The sequence below is a fragment of the Branchiostoma belcheri genome, unplaced genomic scaffold, assembly GCF_001625305.1.
Source record: "Branchiostoma belcheri isolate BF01 breed outbred unplaced genomic scaffold, Haploidv18h27 scaffold278, whole genome shotgun sequence".
Taxonomy (NCBI): Eukaryota; Metazoa; Chordata; class Leptocardii; order Amphioxiformes; family Branchiostomatidae; genus Branchiostoma; species Branchiostoma belcheri.
This window is the reverse complement of record NW_017803885.1, coordinates 98,713-126,126: the sequence shown is the minus strand read 5'-3', so window position 1 is coordinate 126,126 and position 27,414 is coordinate 98,713. Positions and strand designations below refer to the sequence as shown.

The following is a 27,414-nucleotide window of genomic DNA, read 5'->3' as shown; positions in this document are numbered from 1 at the left end:
TTCCTGTCCAGATGCATCAGCCTAACTTCAGACTTGCTTGTGGTCATGATGAAATTGATTCTGATTGACCCCCAATGTTTCCAGCATTCCTCCAGCCACTGAAGGTAATCAACCACTTCATTGACAAGAAATCTTTCTCAGAATTGTGTCTTGTCTTCCACAGAGACCTCCTTACATCCAGGGATGACAGGTGACAGGCCATAAGTTATTAGTGACACTTGATATGTATAAGTAGGTACTAGTTGAGTCGAGTATGTAGATAAAGGGTACTGATAGTGTTAATAAGTCAAGATAGTGTTAGTCATTAGAAGTAAAATCTAACATGAAGTAGGTTCCATACATGAAGTAGGAAATGTTAGGAAGATACTTGCTAACTTTGCTGCTAAAATTATGAACATGTAAGATTACATGTAGGCAGCCGATAGCTTTAGAGTAAGCTATTCAGATGCAGAATAACAAATGGGTAAATTAAAAAGTGCAGCAGCATGTTTGCATTGCTGTGCATATAGTATGTAACCTAATCTATAGCCTAAATTTTCAACGAATCCACAATAAAAAAGCTGCAGCCCTACCAGGGTAAATGCTTTTCCTGGGCCAAGGTGCTGTCTCTTACACATCTTGTACTTCAGTAAGACCACTGCCATGCAGTGCACATGGCACATTATGCAGGGCTGACCATTGATGTTTGCTCATGTGCTGTAAAGTCACAGACTTGTACATGTGCTCTGATTATATGATACCTGGGCTGCCTGCAAGTTAGAATGGACTCATTTACTGTAGAGCAAGATGACACTATAGGTGTCCAGCTCAGTGCTAGTTACTAGTAACTTCACACATTTACAAGGTAACTAAATCAGAATCCCTTGAGGCTGTCACTCTTCCATTGTTATTAAGTAGTAAGAAACCTTAAACCACACATGCTGTAGTGAAGAAAGACATATTGGGAAGAATAGAAACCCTTTCTTTATTGATTTGTTTGTGAAGTGTAGCAGGAATTTTGCTTGCAAGTGTGCTGGCACTTCAGTACAACAGTTATTTTCATGTATGTCTACCATTGCTGTTGTTATTTGCTGTACCCTTGCTCTCATGTCTTCTATGTTTGAATTTTAAACGATGCTGTTTTAATTGTAATTACATGATAAACAGTTCAGAATACTTGTTTGACCGTCGAACAAGGGTTGGGCTATGATAGGAAGGTGGACATTTTACAGAAAGAAAAATAAATGAGAATTTGCACATGCATTGATTTTAAGGACTTACATTGTACATTTAACTAACGCTGGGGCAAAGGGGATACGGTTTACTCGTACGTTAAAATTCCCATTAAAATCAAAGTTAACTATAAAACAGAAAGGCACTGCCTGATGACAAATAAACTGAGCACAGACATTCAACATATACATTTTGACATATTTATCTACTAAAATGCTTTTTTTTTTACAATTTCAAATGAAGGCTTCTAGACAAGGAAGGATCTCTCAGATAAGGTGCATTAATAGAAATCTAGCATTTACAAGCACTTTCTGTCTCATGACGGTCTCCAGCTACAAAGAAGGAAAGGAAGGCGACTTGAGAGAGGGTCACATATACATTTGGTGCCTTTCGTTCGCAGGCTAAATCTGTACATGTCTTGCCATATCAAATTCTGGGAGATGCTCCATACAATAAGGAAATCACACAATATTTACAACATATAACATTCTTGTACCTTCCTATTTACAATTTAGTGAAAGAAAACTATTTTGGTACTCTCACCATAGACACATCTGTACATGTGCAGAATAGACATATAGACCACAGACACTTCTGTACATCTGCAGTGCACGTTTATGAGCATTGTATTTTTTATATGAATGTATACTTATACTTGTGTGAATCCAGGTGTTTAAGCAAGTGAACAATGTCAGAAAGTTCTGAGTCCCCCGGACACCCATAAAGAGCCCTACACATATGCAGTACCTGTGGAAAGTAGCTCATTGCTTCTTTTTCATTACCAAGATGGCTCCAGGCTTCCCCGACCTTTATGAGTGAGTCAATAATGCTAGGATGAGGTGTACTCTCACCAAAGTGATTTTTTAGTATCCGCAGTGTCTGTTCATGGTAGCGTACAGCTCTTCTATGATTGCCTTGACATGTCAGTACATGCCCAATCCTATCAATAATTCGGGCAACGTCGAGGTGGGCTGTATCACGACCATGGATACGTTTGTACATCTGTAGTCCCTGTTCGAAGTAGCTGATGGCTTTCCTTTGATCACCCAGTAAGTGCCAAGCGTCCCCAATTTTGACCAGTGAATCGGCAATGTAAGGATGTGCTGTACTCTGGCCATAGATAATCTTGTACATCTGCAGCGCCTGTCTGTGGTAGTCAAGTCCTTTTCTGTGATCATCCAGGCTCCTCCACGCTTTACCAAGGCGGTTCAGTGCGTCAGCAATGTCGGTATGTGCCTTGTCTTGGCCATAAAGACTTTTGCACATCTGCAGTGCTTGTTCATAAAAGCTAATTTCTTTCTCGTAATCACCAAGATGGTGCCAGGCTAACCCCAGGTTGTTTAGTAACCTGGCTATGTCAGGATGTGCTTTACTCTTACCATAAATGCTCCTGCACACTTGCAGTGCCTGTTCATGGTAGTCAAGTCCCTTTCTGTAATTGCCCAGATCGTGCCAGGTCATTCCTATGCTATTGAGTATGCAGGCAATGGCAGGTCGTTCTGCACTCTGACCATAGATACTCCTGCACATCTGCAGTGCCTGTTCATGGTAGTCAAGTCCTTTTTCGTAATTACCAAGGCTACTCCAGGCGTTCCCCATTTTGTTCAGTACGAAAGCAATACCAGAATGTGCCTTGTTCTGGCCAAGGACACCTTTGTACATCTGCAGTGCCTGTTCGTAGAAACTGATTTCTTTCTCGTAATCACCAAGATTGTGCCAAACCAATCCTAGTGCGCCGAGTGCTTGGGCAATAGCCGAATGCGCGGTACTCTCACCATAGACACTTCTGTACATCTGCAGTGCCCGTTCATGGTAGCTGCATGCTTTGATATGATCACCCAAGAAGGTCCATGCCTGTCCCAACATGTTGAGTGACTCGGCGATATAAACATTCGCAGTCTCCTGGCCATAGAGACTCATGTTGATCTGCATTGCCTGTTCATAACAACGAAGTGCTTTTCTATGATCACCCAGCTCATTACATGCAAAACCCAGGTTGTTGAGAGTGCTAGTTATGTCAGATTGTGCTTTGGTCGGGCCATAGATGTTATCCCACATCTGCAATGCCTGTTCGTAGTAGCTAATGGCTTTTCTGTAATCACCCAGATCGGACCAGACTGATCCCGTGTCGCGAAGTGCGTTAGCAATCTCAGGATGTGCTGTGCTTTGGCCATAGTATCTTTTATCCATCTGTAGTGCCTGTTCGAGGTACCTGATAGATTTCTGTAACTCACCCGACCTACTCAAGACCATCCCTGCATTGTGAAGTAAGGTTGACATGCAAGGATGTGCTCCTTTCTGACCATACAAATCTTTAATTATCTCCAATTCCTCATCTCTATAGGAGGTTGACTTCTCGTAATCACCTAGTCTCTCCCAGGCAGATGCCAACGAATTCAGGACCGCAACGCCAATATATTGAGAGTCCGATGTTTCACCGCTCATATTCCTGCAAATCTGCAGGGCCTGTTCGTTATAGCCGATAGCTTTTCTGTGATCTCCCAAACTTGACCAGGCATCCCCTAGAATATGGAGTGGGTATATACCAATGTGTTTTATATCGAGAGATTTCCCAATACCGGCTTGCACCTTTAGTAACTGTTCAACATGGCGGGTTGCATTCGTATCATGGGCCAGTTTGTCCAAAAGCTCCCCTAGCGTGCTGTTAGAATATGCAATACCAGCGTGGACCGTACTCTGACCGAAGATGGCTCTACAAGGCATCTGCAGTGCCTTTTCAATACAGCTGATTGCCTTTTTATTGTCACCTACCCTAATCCAAGTATTCCCAAGATCAATCAACAAGTGCAGCTTGTTAATTTGATGTTCGGCATTCTTCAAGGCCTTGCTATAGCAGATTATTGCCAGATCAAACTTGCATAACTGGGAGTACATCATCCCTTGTGTTGCTGGAGAACTGTCATACAAATCAGACAACGGATCTAGAAATGGGTTCTTTCCAAACCGTCTGTACAGAAGTGTAACTAGAGGTACTGCTGTATAATAGTATCTGAAAAGCTGTCTTTTATTTGGGAGATGAAACACCGGTGTCACTGTACTTGTTTGTGCTTCATGATCATTGTTGCTCTGTAGGTATGATTTCCGTTCATATAGCGCTGTTTCCAGTGAGGGAAAAGGTGACAGAGTTTCCCTTTGTCCCCCATTTGCAATGTATGTTCTGAGTCTGAGTTCTGCTGAGATGCTGGTAAGCACTGTTAGGTGATGTGCGTTGTTGGTGCTAATCACTTTTTGTTTTTCCAACTCATCGATTGACTTCCAAACTGTAGTGGGTCTAATGCACGCAAAGAGTGCCAAGCAATCCACCGCTGCAGCTGGGAAGCGATAAAGCTCTTTCTTCACATCTACTCGACTTAGTGAAATCAGTCCTTTATCATTGTAGCTATTAATGTTTTTGGCTAGTATGTCCTGTGCCAGTCGTTGAGCCATTTTACCTCCATCTGCTTGTAGGACATTCATTGTGATGCGCATATATCGGTCTAGCAATCCCTGCTCCCCTGCTAAAAGGCACGGGTTTCTCAATATGGTAGCCAGGTTATAATCCTCCTTTAGGTACAACGTCACATCATTTTGTAATTTTGAAGCCATGTTTTCTGGGGTGCAGATGAGTTCACTGGGCTTTCCAACCATGCTTCTCTGTAGGCCCAGTGGGGTCTTACTTGCCTTTGGCATGGAGCCATCAAATGCAAACCCACGTGGTGTAACAGAGTCATAGTACCAGTCGTCAAGAGGATTCTCAGCGTAAAAGTCATTGAGAGATTTTATTCCCATTGCCGGGAGAATGGTTTCTCCCAGGTTGACCACCTTGAGGTGTAGGTAGTGGGTGAGGTTGCGGAAATAAGTGAGACATTCTTCACTTTCCCTTTCTACCAAGATAGCAAACTCCAGGTCTGAGTACGGAGTTACCAGTCCTGTGGCCTGTGAACCCAAACCCATCAGGGCATACTTACAGGGAGGGGGACCCATTAACCCAATACACTCTTCTACAAGCAGGCTGATGAACTTCTTCCTTTGTTTTGCGATTTTCTCAAACAACTGCCTGACAGCCTGAGCTCGTTTTGCCTCTATCTCTTTGACACATGGGTCATCCTCATCATGTACATAGGGATCCAGCTGCTGGTCAATGGTTTCCATCTCCAGCTTGATCTGGTCCCGCATCTCCTTCAGCTGTTTCTTGTGTATGCAAGTTTTTGTGTCATCTTCGCTAATGTTGTCATTGATACCTATTATACGTTCAAGAAAAGATCTCTCTACCTCTTTAATAACTGTTGCTATGTTACCATTCCGGACTTGATCCTTTGACCTGGCTATTGCTGCATTGTAGAGCGCTGCTGCTTTGACAAAGTCTCCCCCGTCTCCTGTCTGCTGACCTCGCTTACTGTAGACATCCCCCAACTTGCACAGGGGCTCCACCTCTCTCTGGTACTCCTGGATTGAGGGGTCTGGCAGAAAACGGACAGTTTTTATGTCATCCATTTTCCTTAGCTGTTGGTTTTAGTAAAAAAATCCATGACATAACTGCCTAGACTTGGAAAAGACGAGGAATCTATTGCCATACACTGTTGTATACTTTGATTAGGCTATTGTTAACTGCATGTATGTCATAATGTTTCTGGCCACTCCAGCAAAATCCCAGCGCCATACATAATTTTAAATTTTCACCCTTACCTCTCACATGCACCATCTTGAGTGCAGCTGCGAAGTGCTGCTCTGCTGAATCCAGGTTTGCCCTGACAAGAGAGGAATCACCTTCCTTCAGGCGGCCCGTATACTGACTTAAGGAAAAGAAAAGTTACGGTTAACCGGTAACGTGTTCACATATGTAATCAATATACTACATCCAGTAGGTTACATTGCACTTAAAAATGTTTTCTAAAATTTGGAAGCTACCCACCTCTTTTTGAATCTTTCACCCTCGGCCTCGATCCTTCCAGTTGCAATATTGGCCGTACCTGGTTCGCTAAAAAATAACGAGAAATACCTGTATTATATCGACAGTCAAGTAATTCTGTCAACTGATATAAGAAACAAACGTCTCGATAATACGTCTGCTTGGTCAACATTGTGAACCCACCTTAGCATAAATGGACGGTCGTAAAAAATACCAGTTGTCATGGTGTTGCCGTCTTGTGATCTTCTTGCTTCCCACCTCGACATATCTTGCGATGATTCCTGCATCATATGATATACAGTATTAAAAACATTTACAAGCATTTGTGGGGTCGTGTGGCGTAGCGGCATGCAGAGTGTTCGACTCTGAACCAAGAGGTCCCGGGTCCTTCTGCCCTTGGGAAAGGCACTTTACACGACTTTTCTCACTCAGGCGAAAACGAATATTGTCCTGTTCCTCATTCGTCCTCTATCTGCGCTGGTGATGACTTAGAATAAGTTGATATAATTTGACTGTGCCGTCACCATGCCTAGTCATGAAATGTTGGTATAAAAAAAGCAAAAAGCGTTTGGGTAACATGCCATTATTGTTAATGCACAAACGGCATAATGATTCCGGTGGCCAGATAAACACTGTACTCACCTTTTCTTGATTCTGTCCATATATAAGACTCAGCAACCCCTTTTGTATTGTCGCTGTTTTAGTGACAACCCAATCCCAAAGCTCCATTGCCACGTCGGTTATGTAGACGTAAGCCAAACTTGCTTTGCTCCGTTGGATTGTTTGATTCTGATGGGCTGTTGGATCTGAGAACAAGAACTTTATAATGTTTGAATTGCCTTGGTTTGTTTTATGTGTAAGTTAACAATAACAATAGATCAAACTGAAAGTCTATTCATGAACCAAGAGGGAGAGGGGGAGTACAAACACAGCGGTTTGGCAACCCACTTTTCGTTTCGCTGTTGTGTTACAATAACCAAAATTTCATTAGATAATGAATCCCCATGGCAATAGGTAAAACGCCAAACTTCACATCAAGGGAGCTTTGAGTCGACATCTCCATGCAAATGTTTAAAATGTTTTACCGGAGGTTTCTCCACCGAAATGCACTGCCTCGAATGCGGCTTCAAAGTGCTGTTCTGCTAAGTCTAGGACTGCCCTGCCAAAGGAGGGTTCACCTTCCTTCAGCCCATCCTTAATATGACTGCTGAAAAGAGCATTGGACATTTCACTTCGGACACGTAGAGGCTAGTGCATCATGATTGTCAAATAAAAGTTACTATATTCTGCCAACTGCTGTAAACATTTTACAATCTATGAGTATTGTTAACTGAATGTCTAACCTTCATCAACGTATTTTCCAATCTTAACACACTTTAGTAAGCTTTATCATTACCAATAAATAGAAATACAAAATTAATACGTTTTGCCTTACCCTAGTTTGTCTGTATCAGCTCCTGTGATGTTCACTGACTGATCCCCGGCGTTAGGCCTCCTCTTCCTCCGCCTTCTTGGCTTATTCAGTGATGGTTTCTAAAAGATTTGCCACAACTTTTACAACAATTACCTTTATGTATGGTACTAGTCAAGTGCTCTGTGTGGATATGCAAGAGAAAGGCCCTGGATCCTCTATGTATAAAACGTATCCTCAACGGGTAACGACACACATCTAGTTCGCCTGTGCAATAAATTAGTGCCATAGAACCCCCTTCAGTGAAATCCACGATTTATAAAAATAAATAAATGTTTATAAGTTAGGGGTGGTTTTTTTTGGGGGGGGGGGGCATGTATTAGTTGCGGGCGACGCGGCCTCGCTCTCAGAACAATGTCTAAACTGCGCAGTTATAACAAAAGTTACATACAGTTACAGAAATTGTACGTTCACCATGGCATACACTCACTGCATGAAAGTGGGTATAAAATGACTATCAGGCAATACTTACCTTACTCGCTGCTTCCCTGACCTTCTTTGTGAATAAGTCATGGCCGACTTCTTCACCGTGTTGTTTCGTGAGACTAAGCTGCAATTCCTGTAGCTTCCGAGACAGGTCGGTTGTGTTGATGGCAGACATTGTATTTGTTTATAGTACTTCCGTCCGTATGTTAACCTTTAACGTGAAAAGAGATAGTACGGCACGTTTTTCTGACTCATTTTCCTGACTTATCTTCTATTTCGTGTAATACACGAAATATTAAATAGAAGGTAAGTCAGGAAATTTGGTTTGCTATTTGGTTTGATGACGTCTCCCATGGAAAAGTAGGCAACAACGATACTTCAAGAAATCAGTTACTGCGCAGAGCTAAACTATCGCGTAAACAACACTCGATGTTGACGTTCTCTTTAGCAGTGAGTATCATATGGATTATAATCGAAGCCAAATGCATTATTGCTTCTGAAACATACGGATTGAATAGACAACCTCACCTGGATATCAAGGGTTCAAATCCGTGCACCTGTCTACTGGGTAGAGACTTGCCTGTTTTACCAGTCTTACCTGGTCCTGGTGAAAGTTTTGGGTTTTCCCTCAGACTTAGACGGGGCTTTCCGTGCTCCACTGCCGGGACTTTCCGTGGTGTAAAACTACGTAAGCAGTCTTTTGTACGGCTTTTGTCTCTGACTGAATGTAGCGCGACTGGGGATGAAAAGCCGCTTGATACCTGATACTTCTATGTTTACACCTTTTATGTACTCTCCAAGCAGAGGTTTGGGGTTATTTTTGGCGTGTTTTTAGGCTTTTGTATCGGGGTTTCTCTTTTGCACTGGAATGTTTTTCTCACCAAACCCAGTGCAAAAGAGAAACCCTGATAAAAAGCCTAAAAACACGCCAAAAACAACCCCAAGCCCAAACATCTGCTTGGAGAGTACCGTTTATGTGTTACCCGGTGGCTATGGTGGTCACTGACGATCATTCTACTGTAAGTTTTGAAGACGATAACATTACTGTGTACATCATAGTACGTGTTTTACTCTGTAAATTTTGCGTTTCTATGTACGTTGGTGACTGTTATTGGGTTATTTAAGGGAACTATTTCCCACTGTCAAACTGTGAGGAACTTTAACATGCCATACTACGTATGAACAGCTTCAAACAGGCTCCAAAAGTGACTGGTCTCCAAAAACATTTATTCTTCACACATTGTGGGAGATGCTCCTCAGAATAACGTTCTAATCACAAAGACTGTATTTACAACTATGAAGTCCTGTACATTTCTATTTACACATCAACATCTTTGTGAAACTTTGTCACAACTTAATTTTTCACACCTAGTGTACACAACTGATAGGTCTGACACAATTGATTTTTAGGAGGTATGCATAGGCAGAATATATCATAGAATATAGGCAGAATATAACATTTTACATGAATTGACAAACATGAAAAAATTATTCCTTGTTCAAAGTATTTCTTGTAATGGCCTGCATAGTAGAAATTTTGCTTAAGTTTGTTCAAAATTCGAACCATTTTCACATTGTAAAAGTCCATTTAAAAGTGTTTTTAATTTTTGAAATTCCCCTTCCTTACAAATCTGCAAATACAAGAATCTTGTGTACTGAAAAAAATTATGTCAGATTCTAAACAACAGATGACCTTTGCTACAACGAGGACCCCTTAGAATTCTTAGCCGTCCTTTGCAGTTGTGGTGAGCTGCCTGATTTTCTCTTTGGTGTCCATGATGTCCTGTACAGTCTGCCTGACTTCCTGCTGTACCCGCCTGTGTTCCTGCATGGACTGAGCACGGACTGTGTTGTACTTGGCCTGGACTTCTCCCAACAGTTGGGCAGCCTCCGGGAACTCTCGCTTGAACTTCTTCTTGTCCTTCAGGGCAGAGGCTGTGGGGGAAACAGTTTGTTTAAGTTATTTGCACAACAGAATCATAATTTAGTAAAATGTTGAACTTTATTCTAACACAATTGCAAGGATTACATAGAGATCAAATTTTCAGCATCCACTGTTGCCTTCATCAGGATAATTAATGTCAAATCACTTCAAAACATATTAAGGATAATAATATGATAATGCAAAAACTTGTAGAAGGAGGGAAGATACCTACATGTAAGCCTATCGAAGTAGTCTAGACATGTGTTTTAGGTTACTTTGTAAGTCAATATAGAGTTGGAGAACAACCATGCTTTATTCATAATCATGCTCAAGCACGGTGAGTGTTTTTTTATTCTGAACCGTGCCTGGGGCAAATCTACGTTCTTGGATATGCGGAGACAGAACAGTGATCCTAACCCTAACCCATATAGGCATAGATTACCTAGATAGGCAGAGCTTTGGATACGTTAGGGACTATCCAGAGCCGTGCCTGATCCTAACCCTTACCTATTCAGGAATAGAACGAGATAGGCAGGGTTCTGGATACAATTAGAGAATATTATCCAGAACCATGCCTGATCCTAACCTATTCAGTCACAGCTCTGGATACAATAGAGACTATCTAGCACTGTGCCTGATTCTAACTCAATTGCCATTCAAACATAGAACTAGATAGACACAGTTCTGTATACTATTGGAGCCTTACCCAAGCTGGTGTTGATGATCGTAATCTAGACATTTTCTCTAGTTACTTTGTAAGAATACATCGACTGATAAGAGCCTTACCCAAGCTGGTCTCGATGACTGTGATTTCGTCCTTCATCTGGTCCAACATTCTGTCCAGTTTCTCAATCCTTCTCTCTCTCGTGGGGGCTGGGGGCATGGCTCGGGTCTGGGATAACAAGAAATACTCATGTGATTTGTGATAGATAAAAAATAGACATGGCATGAAGATGTTCCAATCAGCTGCAGACCATCGCGAGTAAGAACAACTATTACAGGCTCTCATTCTTCCCTCGCACCATCAAGGAGTGGAATGAACTTGAGCCCAGTGTGGCGGAGGCGAAGTCCATCTCCCAGTTCAAAGCTGAGCTGGGACGGGCTTCGCTCCATTGAGCTGCCTCCCTGTCCTTGTACATATGTAAATATGTGTAATACTAACACCATTGATTTCACTTGTCCTGTCCTTGCACTTGTCTACGTCTATCCCTACCCTGCCCTTTGTTTGCACACAATTACTAATCCGCGCAGCTGCTAATAATCCTCTTCTTAGAGGGATGAGCAGTACCGAAGATGATGATGATGATGAATCATAGAACTCCAGGAAGAATACATATCTCTAATACTAGTAATAGTGTATATAACTTCCAATAACACAGACAAAAACAACCATGGAAATAAGAAAGTGATTGGGCCTAGTAGGTGGAAAGGACTGAGTGGTTTAGTCAGAAATTCCAGTGACTCAATTTTTTTTCTTTGTTGGAGAGTTGTTCTATAAAAGTGATTTGTTAAATCCTATGACATTTTTAAGGCAAACTGTGCACAAGAATCATGATTTCAGCACCTTGGACAGCACCAGTCTCTGTCAAGGCAAAAGTTTCCTCAGATTTACAAGGGTGTAATTTTCAAAGAGTTGTTGCCCTTTGAAAAATAAATGCCAAAGTAGCAACATTTCTTGGCTATTTTAAAGAATAAAATTTACTACAAATTAGAAATAAATACTTTGTACAAATTAGAAACAAAGGAGTGGAGCACAGAGGCTTTCATACAATATGTACCTTTCTGGCAGGTTGGAATGGCTTCTGTACAGTGCTGAGGTCCACTGCCTTATCACGGAACACCAGCGGGTGTTTCAGCGCATACTCCAGGGCTCGGACTGTACCATTAATGTCTGTAGAAAAGATAGGGTTATAGCTTAGATTACAAAGAAAGAAAGAAACGACTACAAAGACTGGACTTTTCCAGTCAAAAAGTCCAATTTCTTGTGTTGGAAACTATAGTTTAATCTTGCTTCAAAATAATTTCTACCAACACAGATGAACTTTCAAGATGTGACTTATACTATCATGAAAGTTCATCTGCGTTGGTAGTTATATGTTTAGAGTTAAAACTTCATTGAACCGCGACGGGGGCAGACATCGTCTACCAGCCAGATACCTTTGACCCAGTGTTGACGTCACACTTCAAAGAAGCCATGTGACAAGCCTCACTGGGTCAGTCTACTGAGGAAGACCAGAGTGACTGGTCAAAAGCTCTAGGTGAGAGAACTTTTTTGTGTTGGATCTAAAGTTTTAACTCTAAACAAGAAAGATACAACTTGTTAAAGTGTTTACCTGTGGGAACTTTAGTCCCAACATCTGTATCTGCGTCCAGTAATATCTCGTAGCCCTTGTACTTCTCCGGGACTTTGTCTTTCCTCCTCCTGTGCTTCTTTCTTCTCCTTTCCTCCGGTGGGGCGACTTTCTTTTCTTGTGTGGCGTCTTCCTTTACTTCCTCTCCTTGGTCATCGATCTAGATGTAAGAAGAAATAACTGTTAACACATTTTATAGTATAGATTGTGAAACAAGCTTCCCTTCTTGGTAACATAGAATGTAGCCCAGTGGATAGCAATCTTGTGTCTGGAGTCTCTGGACCAAGAGGTTGGGAGTTCAAATCCCGGCTCTGTTGCTCACGTGGCATACATGTACTGAAACCACAAATACATGTAGGATTCTTTACCACAGTGACTATAAAATTCAGTCCAACAGGAGCTCAGTCCAATATGATTCTTTGTCACCAACTTCATGCAGCTTTTCATGTGAAACAAATACCGGTAGGAGTGAGTACAGGAAAACCTCCCAGGACATCGGGAATCGAACCCGCGCCAAACTCAGGCAGCCAGCTTTGACAGCAGCACACTAACGACTACTCCAAAAGGTTCGGACCCATTGGAATGGATCAGTCAGCGGCGCTTGAACCCCACTCTTACACATGAGATGGTCTGTGACGTAGCATTTCTGACCTGTGTGAGGAAGATGGGTTCACTGTCGTCCGTTGGCTGTCTCTTTCCTTCCCTCGTTCCTGAGTCCTGGGGTTCCAGGTGCTCCCAGGCATCGGCCCTCCTCAGGCCTGGCATCGAGTCATCCGAGTCAGCCTCTGGGTATCCTGAAGGGGAAGGAAAACAAAACATGAAACATTTGCAAATTGAGGCATAAATGGTAGAGTGTTCGGCTCGGTACCAAGAGGTCCTGGGTTTGAATCCTACCTGTGTCACCAATTTTTTTCCCTTGGTCAAGGCAGTTTACATGACTTTTCTCACTTCACTCAGGTGTAGCTTCGGTTAAGGATGTTTAATGGAGCGCCACACCTCAAACACGTTAAAGAACCCACCGCACTTATCGAAAAGAGTAGGGGACCTTCCCGATGTGAGTGGTTCAAACCTTACAGTATTGTCTAACACAGCTTGTACTTACAAAACTGGTATGTTATAATCATTACGCCTTTAGGCGTTTACGCAAAACAAATAAAAGCAAATACATCATTTCTTTTTATTATGTTTACCTTCACATTGAAGAAGAGTTGATGGAGCAAAAACAATATTTTTCTTCAGAGAAGGTAAACATTAAAAAAGTGCTTTACCTGAAGGCTCTGTTCTCGGCCGTTCTTGTTGTGTGGATGAGATGGGGGGCAGTGGTCTTGAGGGAAAAGTCTGCGCTCGCTCAATCCCCCCCATCTCAGGCCGTGGAACAGTCCCGCCTGTGGACGGCATATGGCTGGAGGGTGGTGTGGAAGTGCCCAAGTCGGTGGCGGTGGGGAGGGACAGGGTGTATGCGGACGGTGGGGGTCCCTCTAACATGGGGTACAGCGGCAGTTTGGGGACCTTACGGACTTGTTCCTTCACGGTTCTCCTCTGCTTCTGTTCCACAACAACCGGAGGCTTCTGTAGCTCTCCAGGCTTCAACCTACACAAAAACACAAGAAAACTTTTAATCAAGCAACAACTTGCAAGATGAATACACAAGAAAACAGTTTGTAGTATCTGTACTGTATTTTTTTAGTATACCCGGCCTACCCTTTGGTATAACACACCAGCTTTAGTTACTCAAGGAACTGGATAGGTTTTGAAAAAGGAGAAAACTTTCACTGAAATTTAAATACTAGTACTTCTGTAATTTTCAGGGCCTATATAGTTGTATGTAATGTAATTATGCTCATTGACTCAGCCTGGTTGATATATCGTAACAGTTACTGTTTTTTGCTCAGGCACGGTTCTGGAATATAGTCTGCTACCATAATCCATTCAGGCATAGCAGTAAGTAGGCATGGTTCTGGATGATATAGGATCTCCAGATATAAGAGCTCACCTGACCAGGTTGATCCCAAGTCTGTCTGTAAGAAACCGTTTCAGCAAAGGAGGGTCTCCTGTAACAATAAGGAAAGTTTCTGCATGGTGAGACTTAAAGATACATAATGAAAAATCTTACATCAGACATTTCAGATAACATCCACTTATTATATTGTATCACATCTTTAATCAGTGACTGGGTGCTTAATATCAATTGGAAATCATTTGACCCTTTGAAGTTTTTTTCTTGTGATTATACTAATTCATAGATTCTTTGTGTTTATAGATCTCAAATTGTGTTGAAAGTGTGTAAAACTATGGATTGGTGGTTGATGCTGAAGACAAGTAGAATAATGTGTCTGTGCCTTTGTTAATTCTATTGTGAATCATACAGAAAAAGTCTTGTGAAACTTTAACAGACACTCACTGAAACCTTTTTGTCCTGAAATATCGGGAAGAAAATGAAACTGAATCAAATTTAGGCAGCAACATCACAAAAAAATGCATCATAATGATTATCATAGACTTCAAAGACTACAGTTTGAGTATTTTAATAAGATGAAGATTAAAATCATGAGACGCTCAAATCAGACTTCTTTCCTAGAGTAATATACCTACAGAATGACTCAAATCAACATCTGTTAAAAAACAGAATGTACCACTGTCTAAGGGGTGTGGTACGATAATAGAATGGACCGTACCACTGTGCTTGGTTGTGAGGGGGTTACTGTGTATGACCACCTCAGACAGGAGTGGCCAGGCAGCCAGAGCGATCAGGTCCTCCTCTTCTGTAATCTGTACACGAAACAAAACAAAATAAAATTAGAAATGTAACATTGAATTTTGCACAAGCATAATTTTTAGTACCTTCAACTGGTCTAGCCTAACAAACTACTGTGTCAGTGAAGGTTAGACATCCAGGATATGATTTTGAAAAATTCTGACCATTTCCAAAATCATATTTAGTTACTTGAGTAACTGTTTTTTTACTAACAAACTGCTGCTCTGTTTATTCTTTAACTCAAACACATTCATATACACATATAATGGTGACCAGCCCCCCAACTCTATCCTGCAACTTGCTACATAATATGATCCACAGCACCACAGGGTGTCTGCTACAGCACCAGTTACCATGGTGACATACATCTGGTCCAGGTTATTGACCTCTTTTTTTTTAGAAGAAGAAGAAACAGAGCCAAAACAATGTCTTTCTCTTCTGCAAAGGTAAACATTTAAAAAAAAACTGACCATGTTGTGTGCGATGCTGAGATATCTGAGTTCGGGGAAGGGTGGGGGGGCAGACTCCCCGTCCAATGTGTCTTCCTCGTCACCCCCTGAAGAGCCCTGGTCCTCCTCCAACACAGCCTCCAGGTTAGAGGGGATCTCCGGGGTAACTGCAAACAAACAACATTAATGCGTTTAACTTAGATACTAGGTGGTCAGTTGCCAAATCATCAGCAAGGAAAAAAATGGGATGGACTTGGTGCAATCTTAGACTATTATATTATTTATAAGCTTAGCCAAAGTTAACAGATAGTATGTAGGCCTAATATCCAGAGCATGTTGGCAGAACATACTATGCTTGAACGAAACCCATTCTTTCACAGTTTTCATATGGATATTTGGGAATGTTGCATGAGAATTTTGACCGTAGCAGATGACATCTTTTCTGCCACAACATTTGAAAACTATACAGACAACGCAGATGCAAGTTTAAAAAAGGTCCTGAAGTGCTATGCACAACACATTACAGGTTTTGCGCAGGCACAGTACATTTAGTCAGCGTGCTCCTATCCAGAAATGCCAGAACGATCTCTTGAGCCAACAAGGCCCCCTAGGTCTACTTACTTCCCGTGCCGACGTCAGCCGTACCATCAAGCACGTTCTCCTTGCTGAGCTGGGGGGTCTTGGTGGGGGTTTGGCCAGCTGGGTTTCGGGAGTCTCGGGACTGTGGAGGGAAGGAAGGAGACTCCAGCAAACCCCCTTCCATAGCCCTCAGGTGGGGGATGGAGTACACCTGGTTATGGTCCATGTGCAGGTGTTTCAACCTGGAGGGCAAAGGTCAACTTGTTAACCTCAGGGTCAAAGGGTAGGTCAGAAGACTGGTCAAAGGTCAATTTAGGACATGAACAGAACTAATGCAAAAACAACAAATTAACAACTGTTACAGATGCTTTTGCTACAAAGATTTTGTCTTTTCATGAAATTTTTTCTGTCTACTATGGTTAAATCTACTAGTCTCTGGGCTCTGTCAAATTGCTGATATAGTTTGCCATCTATTGAACAAGGACATCTCCATAAAGTGTTTGTGCTCACTTCTTGAGTCCTGCCAGGCTTGCGAAGGTTTGTAGTTCCGTTAGTTTGTTGTCATCCAGGAACAGAATCTCCAGCGCAGCGAACCTCCAGACCGGGTTCTCCTCCAGCAGACTGGAAACAAACAAACAAACAAATAAACAAACATTAGGCTCCATCTACTTTTTAGCTGAGACACTCTCTTTTCACTAGTATTAGAAGAACTAGTATGTATTTCCAAAACTTAGTTTAAGTCATTGATAAGTTTTCTAATACTCAAGAGTCCAACTTATATATAAAACATCTGTAACTGTAATTTTACAAGTCTTCTTTGAGACAAGCTGGACTCTCTGGAAATGAGGACTTACACAATAAGAGAAGTTGGCATTATGAAGGCTGCTCCGGAAAATTAAGTTTCTTAAATACTTTTTCAAATGCCCAACATAAAACCCAGACTCACTCATCAGGCTCAATATGGGGTCGTGCCATCTCCGGCGGCAGGGACTTGAGCTGGTTCCCTGTCAGGTGGAGAACCTTTAACCTCGGGAGGAACCCCAAGGACAGGATACTGTCCTCACTCAGGCTGTTATAGGACAGGTCAAGCACCTGGGGACACAGGGCAGAGGTTATAGGTCATGGAGCAAAGGTTACAGGTCATGGGTTACAGGTCAGGTGCAGCACCTTTAACCTCGGGAGGAAGCCTAACGCCAGGGTACTGTCCTCAGGCTGTTATAGGACAGGTCAAGCACCTGGGGGCATAGGGCAGAGGTTATAGGTCATACAGCAAAGGTTATAGGTCATATGGCAAAGGTTATGAGCCGTGGTGACAGTATACTCATCTCCCTCAGACTGCTTAATATAGGTAAGGTCAAACACCTAGGAAAAAGGTTATAGGTCAAGTTTAGCACCTTTTAAAGGTTATAGGCCATAGAACAAGAATGTAGTACGTCGTTGAAGGTTAGACATCCAGGTAATTTACCTGTACTAATAAGATACGCCAAAAAGCAGTGACTCTTGACAAGCAAGTGGATGTGATTTTGGAAAATCATAATTCCAGTTGCTTGAGTAACTGCTTTTTGGTGCAAAAATGTAGTATAATTCACATTGTTTCTTGCTATGTAATAATTTCTTGACATCTCACCTCTAGATGCTGGAAGTCTCCGATGTTGACGTTGATGTTTGTGATGTTGTTTACAGGCAGTTCCAGCTCTCGCACAATGGGGAAGTACCGGAAAATTTCTGGGTGAAAGAAAAAAGAAAGAAAATGTCATAAGAGGCAGCTCACAATATGGGGGAGAATTGGATTTGATCTACAATAACATGCTCTATTATATTTGGGGGGTTAAAATCATCTTTATGGACTTCCATAATAAATGAAATTGAAATTGCAATATAAAGTTCAAAATAAATGAAATTGTAATGAATATACAAGATGCTTGGTTAAAGCCTTGGTCAGCCCTTTACCCTCAAGAGGAGTGCGCAATGTAAGGCAAGTAAGACCTCTAGATGCTGCACGTCTGGTAGATTGTGGTAACTTTTAGGACCTTTTCTGTTGTCTTCCTGGAGGTCAGCTACCAGGTTGGCAAAGAAATAGGTTTCTTTACTTGATCTTAATCTGTAAGGAGTAAAAAACAACAGACTTACCAAAAGGCAGGGTGTTCTCTCCAGCGTTGATGTAGGCCACGTTGTCAAACAGCTGGAAGTCCACTTCTTTTGCCTGCAAAATTGAGAATTTCTGGCACTTCATTCTCTAATTCTAATACCCTTTTAATAAAGCCTTTAATGGCTTTCCTTAGTTAACAAGTACAACAGTTACTACAAATTACTCAAGAAAAAAACATGCTTGCTTCTAAAATTTTTGTTTCTCACTGTTTACTACCAACTGTTATATTTGTTTATTTATCTATTTAACTGTTATGTCAGTATTATTGCTGCTATGTTGTTGTTTATTGTTTATGTTTACCCTGAAGAGCTCCTTGTCGCTGATGTTGATGGCACAAAGGTCACTGGGGTCATCCACACAGTGGACCCTCATCTGTAAGGTAAGATGGGCATGGCTGGTCAGTAAACACACATGGAAGTCTGGTGAACAAAAACTGCCAGAAGATGAACTGCGGCCTATCTGGTGCAGAATACAGCCCAGTCTATATGAATTAATGTATTTGCAATTAAGGTGGCTTTTTTTAAAGAGTTGTAAACTTCGAATCTAGACTAAAGGCTCTTGGTTCAAATCCCTGGCAGGCCTAATATTAATGTTGTGTCCTTGGGAAAGGCTCTTGACACCTATTTCCTCACTTAGTACCTAGCTGATTTGCCCACCGATTGTTTGCATATGTTATAAAATAATTTGTATGTACATGATGTAAACAAAAACAGCATTGCTTAGGTGTTAATCCATTTGAATTGAATGGTACAGAGAGAACAGCAATAACTAACCAGGAAGAATCCATCGAGCAGTCCGATCCTGTCCTCTGCCTGTGAAACCGTTGTGAAGCGGCTGCCAAATCCTGGTGTCTCTGAGAGCGTGTTTGTGCGTCGCAGGTCGGTGCGGATCTGTTGCAGGTCCCGCGGCTTTGCGCACAGAACCGCCTTAAACCGCCTCTGGTCCTCTTCTCGCTTTGCCAGCAGCCATGCTCCTGCTGAGGGTGGATTCAGAGGTTTGTTTGTATGTTTGAGACGTTGTATACTTCATGAAATATTTACCTGAGAACCCCTCAGTGTTACATGTGAAAGGCTGTCTGCCTGTTGTAACACCCTCTTCTTACTCTAGCTTTGTCTTGGTATTTCATCTTGTCCCAGTTTCTATCCAGTCTTGTTTTGAAGTAGTTTACACTGTCAGCATAGACTGTTTATTCATGAAATACTTAATTCGCCCTTGCAGCCACCTTACTTCAAGAGGGAAGTGGGTCAGACAAAAAATATGTTAATGATACGAGTAAACCGTTACGTGATTGAAATCCTTGCACTGAGTCATGTTTTGCCATCGCTAATAATCTCATTTTGTTGCTGGTCTATTCCCCTCTATTTATGCCGAACACCGTGTAGATGTCTTGTTACTATGTCAGACCATGCAACAGTTCGTGTTGAAGGTTCAAAACACCGATATGCGTTCCAGATTCTGTTAAAATCAGCGCCCCCCTCCCACACACAAACACTTGATAATGCTCTAAAATTATGTCACCATTTCGCCACGATAAATAGTGGCTTAAAAAGCAAATTCACACTGAATTTATCCTTTAGAAGGCTTCGTAAGATCCCTAAGACCTACCTTCCTCCGCCTGCCTGGCTAGAACTCCCCTCACGGGGAAGCAACTGGTGATATTCGGGGTGGATTTGCCGTCGTCCAGTTTATACACCCCAGCGGCCGCCATCTTGCATCTGGCGATCACCATGGCAACCGCGCTCAGGCGATAGCGCCGCCTGGCGTTTCGTAGTAGAACAGCAGCTAAACCACCTGTTACTGAGATATGCTTAGTATAACGTTGTAGTATGGCCACAGACAAGCATAGATTGTTGGTTTTGAGGGGAAAAAAAATCGTGCTGGTTCGCTTGTAGATGTTGTTAGATCCTGTATATAGAAAGATCCACCAGTTGTTTGTTTTGTTTCGTTTGGGCCACACACGCCTTAGAGAGCAAACATTTCGCTAAATTTTCTCTGCAAGGCGGTACTTTAAACTAAGACCACAGCCGCCACACCGACTTAATTTGATGGATGACATCCGCGCGCGCATTGATTTTTGCCTGTTCTCGAAAAAAAGCTCACTTCCTCAGAGGCTCTTGCCTAGCTCTAGGCCTGGGTAGTATACATTGTAACTCCGGAGGATGGCACCCAGGCTACCGAAGCTCCACGACTTAAGAACTCAGTACAGTGCCGATTAAAAAATTCAACAAAAAAGCCAGCATGTGCCGGCTTGTCGTATACTTCGCTATGTACTGCCCCAATTTTACAATACCAGCTTTGTATTCCTGTGGTTTTGTAGCATTTTTATATTTGGTCGGAATTTTTTATTCGCCCGCGCGCACTAGTTTGGGGGTCTTCAGAGGATGTCATCCATAGAATTAAGCCGGTGTGGCCTAATTGAAAAAAATGAAAGCAAACAAGGAGCCAAGCTTTTATTGATTTCGAGTTTTTATTGCAATTATGGGTTTCTGAGACCAAATCTAAGGTTCACACCTCAATTTTCAGTCATGCCTGGCTGCAGACATTTTTAACCTGCCTTAAATTTACCACATTAAAAGAAAAATATTGACGTTTCATGGGTATTTCCTTTCTAAAGTTTAGAAGGTACTTGAAAAAAAGAAAGCTTTTCTATACTATCTAACTCAGAATGAGGAATTAACAAACATTTGTTTACAAGTCATTAGCTGTTACTGTTTTGTTACCCTAATAGACATAGTCAAAATGCATAAATCGTATACTACAACAGTTATACAGTATGTTGTGCCTGTCGGCCAAAGTACAACTGAATCACAAAAGGAATCGCTAGTGCCTACAAAATAAACCTAATATCATAGGTTTAAGCAAAAACTACAAACAATGCACGTGTTAGTGCTATAAACAAAGCCTTTTACGGTAATCATGGAATTAGTTTTCTATTACAAATTTTGTACTTCACAATCCATATTGGTTCATCATAGAAAGACAATGGCTATGATGTCTTCCCCTTACTTGAAGTTCTACCCTATGAAAAAAGTAATTCCCCAAATTGTTAAATCAAATTTAAAAAAAAAAACATACAATTTTTTGTTGGAACATCAGTGCTGAGGAGAAATTAAAACTCTCCAACTCTCTTCTGACCCTAATGAACATAGTCAGAATCACTACTTATACTTCAACAGTGATACAGACTTCCTGTCCATTGGATTCAGTACAACTGAATCACAAAATGAACCGCTAGTGCCTACAAAATAAGCCTACAACAGACGTATAGCAAAAACTACTAAAGATACATGTGTTAGCGCTTCAAACAAAGCCTTCTTAACGATGGTGATCACGGAATTAGTTTTTTATTACACTTTTCTCACATTTTGTACATAACATTCCATATTGGTTCATCATAGAAAGACAATGGCTATAAGGACTCCCCCTCACTTGAAATTCTACCCTATGAAAAAAGTCATCCCCCAAATTGTTTAATCAAATTAAAAGACATGTTGATAAAATGTTCAGTACAACTGAATCACAAAACGAACCGCTAGTACCTACAAAATAAGCCTATCATAGGCTTATAGCAACAACTACCAACATACACGTGTTAGCGCTACAAACAAAGCCTTCTTAACGATGGTGATCATGGAATTAGTCTTCTATTACTGTAACACTTCTCTCACATTTTCTACATTACATTACTTGACTTAACTTGACTACATTCCATGTTGGTTCATCACAGAAAGACTCCCCCCCCCCCTCACCTGAAATTCTACCCTATGAAAAAGTCATTCCCCAAACGGTTTAATCAGATTGAAAGACATGTTGATAAAATTTCGTGCACAATTTCGTGTTGGAACATTTGTCCTGCAAGAAATGACAACTTTCCAATTAACTGTCCAACTCTCTTCCTGCAATTATTAGCCAATGGTCCCCAACCATAACCTTCTCTATTTACATTGTATAGCTGGTATAGCTGGTATAGCTAGCCAGGATTGTTTTGCATAAGTCATAAGTTTTATGAATACGTAAACTCTAGTACATCTGGAAAATGCAAATGTCCGTTGTGCACAATGTAACCAATGCAATCCAACAATACTTAAACGACGTTTGCTGAGACATTGTCTAGGCCAAAGAGCAAAAAGTAATAGACTAAGTAATTACTAAATATCAAAAAGTAATAGACTAAGTAATTACTAAATATCAAAAAGCAATAGACTAAGTAATTACTAAATATCAAAAAGTAATAGACTAAATAATTACTAAATGTCAAAAAGCAATAGACTAAGTAATTACTAAATGTCAAAAAGTAATAGACTAAGTAATTATATATAATTACTAAATGTCAAAAAGTAGTAGACTAAGTAATTATATATAATTACTAAATGTCAAAAAGTAATAGACTAAGTAATTACTAAATGTCAAAAAGTAATAGACAAAGTAATTACTAGACATTAAAAGTAATAGACCAAGTAATTACTAAACAACTTCGACTGTAAGTATTTGCAAACTGACAGCAAGTCAGAAACGCTGATGATGAGTGATCTTGCGCTTGATGATTTTTCCGAGTCGCGGTGAAGGTACTGTTGTCGTGGGTTCTTCTTTGCTGCAGAAAATATCAATGCGCTTGCTTGTAACGTATTAACGAACAAAAAAGAAGACGGTAAGGTCATTTTAGTGGAGTCAATGCCATTATTTGCAGGTGAAAGCAATCTCTATCTTTTAACTCTATTCAGACCGGGCTTTTTTGGTCATGCTGGGACGGAGGAGGGGGCCGAAGGGGCTTTTGAGTCCCGCTCCCTGTAACCCAACAACTACTTATCGTAGTAGGACCACCAAACATTTAGAGGCTGGTTCAGTAGTATAATTAAATCATAACAAAACTTCGGTGTCATTATAACGTAATCTGACGAAATCTAATCTCTTGTGGGGTAATTTATGCAATTTTTTGGGGGGTCAAACTGTCGAAAGAGCCCCCTCCCCTCTTAATAGGGTTATAGTAATAGTGCTGGTATGTTCGTATTATACGAACCGAAATGGATGATAGAATGAGGAATGTATGCTTAGTTTAGTAATCTTAATATGATGATATGTGTGTTTTGTGTTGCTTTGTACGCCTATGGATCACGTAGGTGCAAGTACCTGTACCTTTACGGAGGGCACTTTTCTTGTCCCCTTGCTGGTGGAGGCAGCCTAAGTGGACGTAGGAAAAGGGAAACTAGTTTTTCACCACACTTAGAATAGCAAAAATAAGGAAAAGGACAAAAAGTGGTAAAAGAATTCACTTTTATTTCTGCTTTTGTGGATAAAAAGTCAATACTTAAAAATAACAGCACTTGCATGAAGCGGTGTAAACTTACCCATATCTGGCAAGGTGTTGAGGATATTTGTTCTTCAAACCATCCGCAACTTCCTGCAGCCCTGCCTCTGACAGAGCCTCCATCAGGACCTCTATGGTAGCGGCGTCTCCCCTCTTCTTCTTCCATTCCTGCAGCATGTCCATGCAGCAGGACTTGTCGTCACGGTTTCTGCCGGCGATGTTGCTGATGTCAGGATTCGGCAAGCCGAGATGGAAAGCCAGATCTTTCCAACCCGTGCTCACGTTTTCTTTGATGAAGTAGAAGCTCATCTTAACGTCTGAAAGATAGGTTCAACACGGTTAAAATTTAGTCAGTGATATTTGTGAATAATGCCTGATGACATTCACATGAACATGCCAAAACATTACATTTTATGTTTTAAATAGCAAAAAGAATCTGGTGTGATAGTGAAAAGGCCACGCAGCAGCTTATATGCAATTCTTATGATTCTTCATTGGCTCTCAGTCTTTATGTTTTTGGTGATAACTTTATTTGTTATCATTTCACAGGGTAAAATAGCCATTTCTTTTACCGCCAAATGTTGCACCTCCTGTCAGATCTCCCGCCTTCGTAGCTCCATCATCCTCTGAAGTCTGTAAATAGAGGTATTGGTGTTATAATTAGGGTCTTTTTATATACAGATTATAAAAGAGCAACTTGTCTTAGCATTAACTGTGTTTCTTAATGGAGAAAGACTGACTATTTCTCTTTGTCTTATCACTAGCAAAGCTTTACCTTTTGTGGTTTCTGGCATGGCACACGGATTGGGACCTCGCAAAGCTTTTCTGGCCGTAGATCTTCGGAGGGACGCCCCAGTTTTTCGAGTTTCTTGCGCACGTTCCTTATGTTCACGTTGTTATCTTTCTCTTTTCGGACATTGACTTGTGGTAAGGCAAAGAAGGCAACAGCCCCTTTGCCATCTGAACCATCGTGGGCCTCGACTTGCACCTGGAGACGATTGAGCCTCTGGCTGTGGAAGGTGATGTGTTGTTGTGTGCAGGATGGCGCGATTGAAACATTGCCCAGAAACTGTATTTCTACTTTTTGTCCTTCAAATATGTCCACTTCGTCAGTAGGCAATGGGCCCTTATAAAGCTCTTTCATTAGCTTAGCGCGTCTATCCTCGACATAACTAGCTGTGGCGCATTCTATGACACATTCGTTTGCGTCGTCCTCCCGCTGCATCAGTATGAACTGTACGGCACGGTGCTGAAGCCATCGGCACAGGGTTAAAGGGATCGGTCCTAACTCCTCTGGGTCATCGTAGATGTCTGTGACAACGAGTACAATCCATCTGGAAATAAAATACGAAATAAATTGTCTGTTTGTAAATGCTAGAGTGACAACATTTTAATTGATGTAACTGAAATTACTTTTGTCACATTTATTCAACCAATGCCATAGGAAAATGTTCACAGTATACGATGTGTGACACTACTGATTTCGTTGTCTATTTGCCATTATTATCTAATTAGTTTCTGATAATAAGAAACTATTGAATTACCTGGCGAAACGGATGACTTTAAACTCCACAAATTCAAACGACTCTTGCGGGTTAGTGTTCTCCGTTTCATCCTTCCAGTCTTCTGTCCCCTCCTCACATGACATCACCCTTACTTTGGTGGGCCTCTCATCTTGGATGTCCATGTAGCGTTTGGGATGTGGGACTCGCACAGTGGCTGGTTTGTGGATGCGGACGTCAGATTTTGACTCAGTAGTGACATTGACAATCGGGCTGGTGCCAACAAGGTTGGCGAAAAACTCATCCTTTGCCTTGATGTCCTCAACTGCTCTTTTGGGAACTTCTTGCACCTACAGTTGAAATGAAACGCAAGTGTTACATCAAATATACTGTCTGTAGATTCAAAAGATTATAACTATAATATAGTTAAGCAAAGAGGCTCTTTTTACGTTTCTGTGACCGTCTGTCACCTTCCACAGGGCAATTCTGACTGGTTCACATTGCACTGCAGCACAGGTGTCGCTGCTATAGATGCATTCACAAATGTACAACATTTACATATTTACATATATACGTGGTTACAGAGAATTGTATCTGCAATACGAACCAGTCAGATTTGCACTGAAGAAGGTGACAAACGGTCACCGAAACGTCGGCTGAACAAAAGACTTGGTTGTGTAAAAAGAGTCTCTTTACTCAGTGACTTACGTTACCAATACTATTCACGGATTACATAATCATGCCTACATTGAGAAATGTATGGTTATCATGACATTTATTACTAGGCACATATTTATTGACATTGCTGCAATCAAACGTGGCTGACCAAGGCATAGTTGATGGCCTATTGATATAACTGCAAAATGATCAGAATACATACGAGAGCCCATCGACAACCTTTGCATTTGGTTCATCTGAATGCAACCCTAACCTGTACGGTGACTTGTGTCTCTGTGGTCACAGCCTGTTCCGGGAAGCTGATTTGTACCACAGGCTGCGTTGATGACGTCAGATTGCGCCCTGCTGTAGGCACAGTAAACTGGTCCTGTTTGGGTCGACTGATGACGGCAAAGATGGAGAAGTGGTCCACTGATACTGCGGCTCTGCCTTCGCCCTAAAAAATGACAAGGCAATTTCATTATCTATTCTGGAAGAAACTATTTCCTATCGAAAAGAGTATAAAATTTTGTTCTCTCAGGGGCATTTCATGTTTGTCGACGTACTTTAATACTGGTTTCAAGTTCCGTCCATTGTGACCTGTCCTCAGTGACCCACACGACAGCTTCCGTAGCGTCATCTAACGACTTGCTGTTGTACTGCATCTGCAAAGTGACAGGTTGGTGGAAGGTTGTCCCGTGCGGACCCAGCTCTATGATGTCACTCACTAACATCTCTCCGTCCTTCAGGGGGAGGGTGACGTCATTGGGGTTGATGACCTGACAGGTAATTTCTGTTTCCATGGTAACGGCCCCACCCGGTACAGAGACGGTGCAACATTGGGTTTGTAGTTCACCTCCTTCTTTACCCACTTTGCACCTGTAAGGGCTGCCAAACAACAAGAGATAAGTAGGTTTATAGTGATGATTTTCAATTCCTTGTTAAAAAAACAATACAGGTAGTACCACAGTAATGCGTATATATCATGAAAATAAAACCATAGCACTGCTTGAACATTTCAACCGCCGACATCAAGTTTTAGGTAATATATGAATTCTTAAATTTCTGATCACAGTATCCAGTCATTTCAAAATGTCGATTTTAATTCTTTCTCTTAGAATGTGGTTGCCTGAAAAATGAGCGGAACAGGATTTCCAGATAACACCTCAGTAAAATCAATAGTGCGCAACTTGAACCAGATTTATACAAACCGGGGCGACTTTTCTGCTGCAAAAAGCTGGAGAATCTTCTTCCTTCCCTCCAGGACGCGGTCTTTATCATCGTACCCGTATGGAACGTCTGTACTTGCCGCTATGTCCTCAGGAGTCTCGCCGCGCTGCACAGAAAACAGTAGCCATTGGTATATTGAGGGTCATTTTAAGATTTTATTTAAATAACATTGGGAAAAGGGATACAGAAATGATTGCCGAGGAGTAGAGAATTTTAGAGTTGTGATATTTTTTATACGTACACATTCCACTAGCAGTAGAATGAAAATACACACTGCTGCCTCTATAAGCCAAACAGAAGTTATGCCCTCTTCATGAAAATGTACATCGCAGCATCAAATGTGTCCTTTTCAGTGTTGTTGGGGGGTGATAAAGTGCAAGTTCAAAATTATCAAACGCCCATTTGGGAAATGATTAACACAATCAATACATGACTTCTGGTGCAAAAAGTAAATTCGTATCTCGAAATACCCCCCTGGGGGGGGGGGGGCTTTTC

At 41.5% G+C, this 27,414-nt stretch overlaps 3 protein-coding genes across 3 annotated transcripts in view; all 3 read right to left on the bottom strand.

The window, feature by feature from the left end:
- Positions 1-25: 25 nt before the first annotated feature.
- On the bottom strand, positions 26-6,926 carry LOC109472476. Its single transcript, XM_019772252.1, has 5 exons — positions 6,764-6,926; positions 6,305-6,402; positions 6,125-6,190; positions 5,899-6,005; positions 26-5,672 (listed from the first exon to the last, which is right to left on the bottom strand). The coding sequence occupies exons 1-5, from the start codon at positions 6,848-6,850 to the stop codon at positions 1,846-1,848; spliced, it is 4,185 nt and encodes a 1,394-aa protein (XP_019627811.1). The 5' UTR covers positions 6,851-6,926; the 3' UTR covers positions 26-1,845.
- A 2,544-nt stretch (positions 6,927-9,470) lies between these two features.
- On the bottom strand, positions 9,471-19,943 carry LOC109472485 (X-ray radiation resistance-associated protein 1-like). Its single transcript, XM_019772266.1, has 16 exons — positions 19,831-19,943; positions 18,999-19,201; positions 18,526-18,597; positions 18,207-18,279; positions 17,704-17,801; positions 17,023-17,168; positions 16,587-16,697; positions 16,119-16,318; positions 14,287-14,344; positions 13,824-13,884; positions 13,562-13,769; positions 12,945-13,087; positions 12,276-12,453; positions 11,721-11,833; positions 10,729-10,834; positions 9,471-9,953 (listed from the first exon to the last, which is right to left on the bottom strand). The coding sequence occupies exons 1-16, from the start codon at positions 19,931-19,933 to the stop codon at positions 9,742-9,744; spliced, it is 2,085 nt and encodes a 694-aa protein (XP_019627825.1). The 5' UTR covers positions 19,934-19,943; the 3' UTR covers positions 9,471-9,741.
- Positions 19,944-23,566: 3,623 nt separating this feature from the next.
- LOC109472473 (p53-induced death domain-containing protein 1-like) overlaps positions 23,567-27,414 on the bottom strand; it is a 10,435-nt gene continuing 6,587 nt past the window's right edge. The window contains exons 4-10 of the mRNA XM_019772249.1: positions 26,901-27,025; positions 26,256-26,577; positions 25,964-26,146; positions 25,075-25,382; positions 24,306-24,864; positions 24,103-24,163; positions 23,567-23,847 (exon numbers count right to left, since the gene is read on the bottom strand). Of these exons, the coding sequence (XP_019627808.1) occupies positions 23,567-23,847; positions 24,103-24,163; positions 24,306-24,864; positions 25,075-25,382; positions 25,964-26,146; positions 26,256-26,577; positions 26,901-27,025 (1,839 nt within the window). The remainder of the gene's footprint in view (positions 23,848-24,102; positions 24,164-24,305; positions 24,865-25,074; positions 25,383-25,963; positions 26,147-26,255; positions 26,578-26,900; positions 27,026-27,414) is intronic.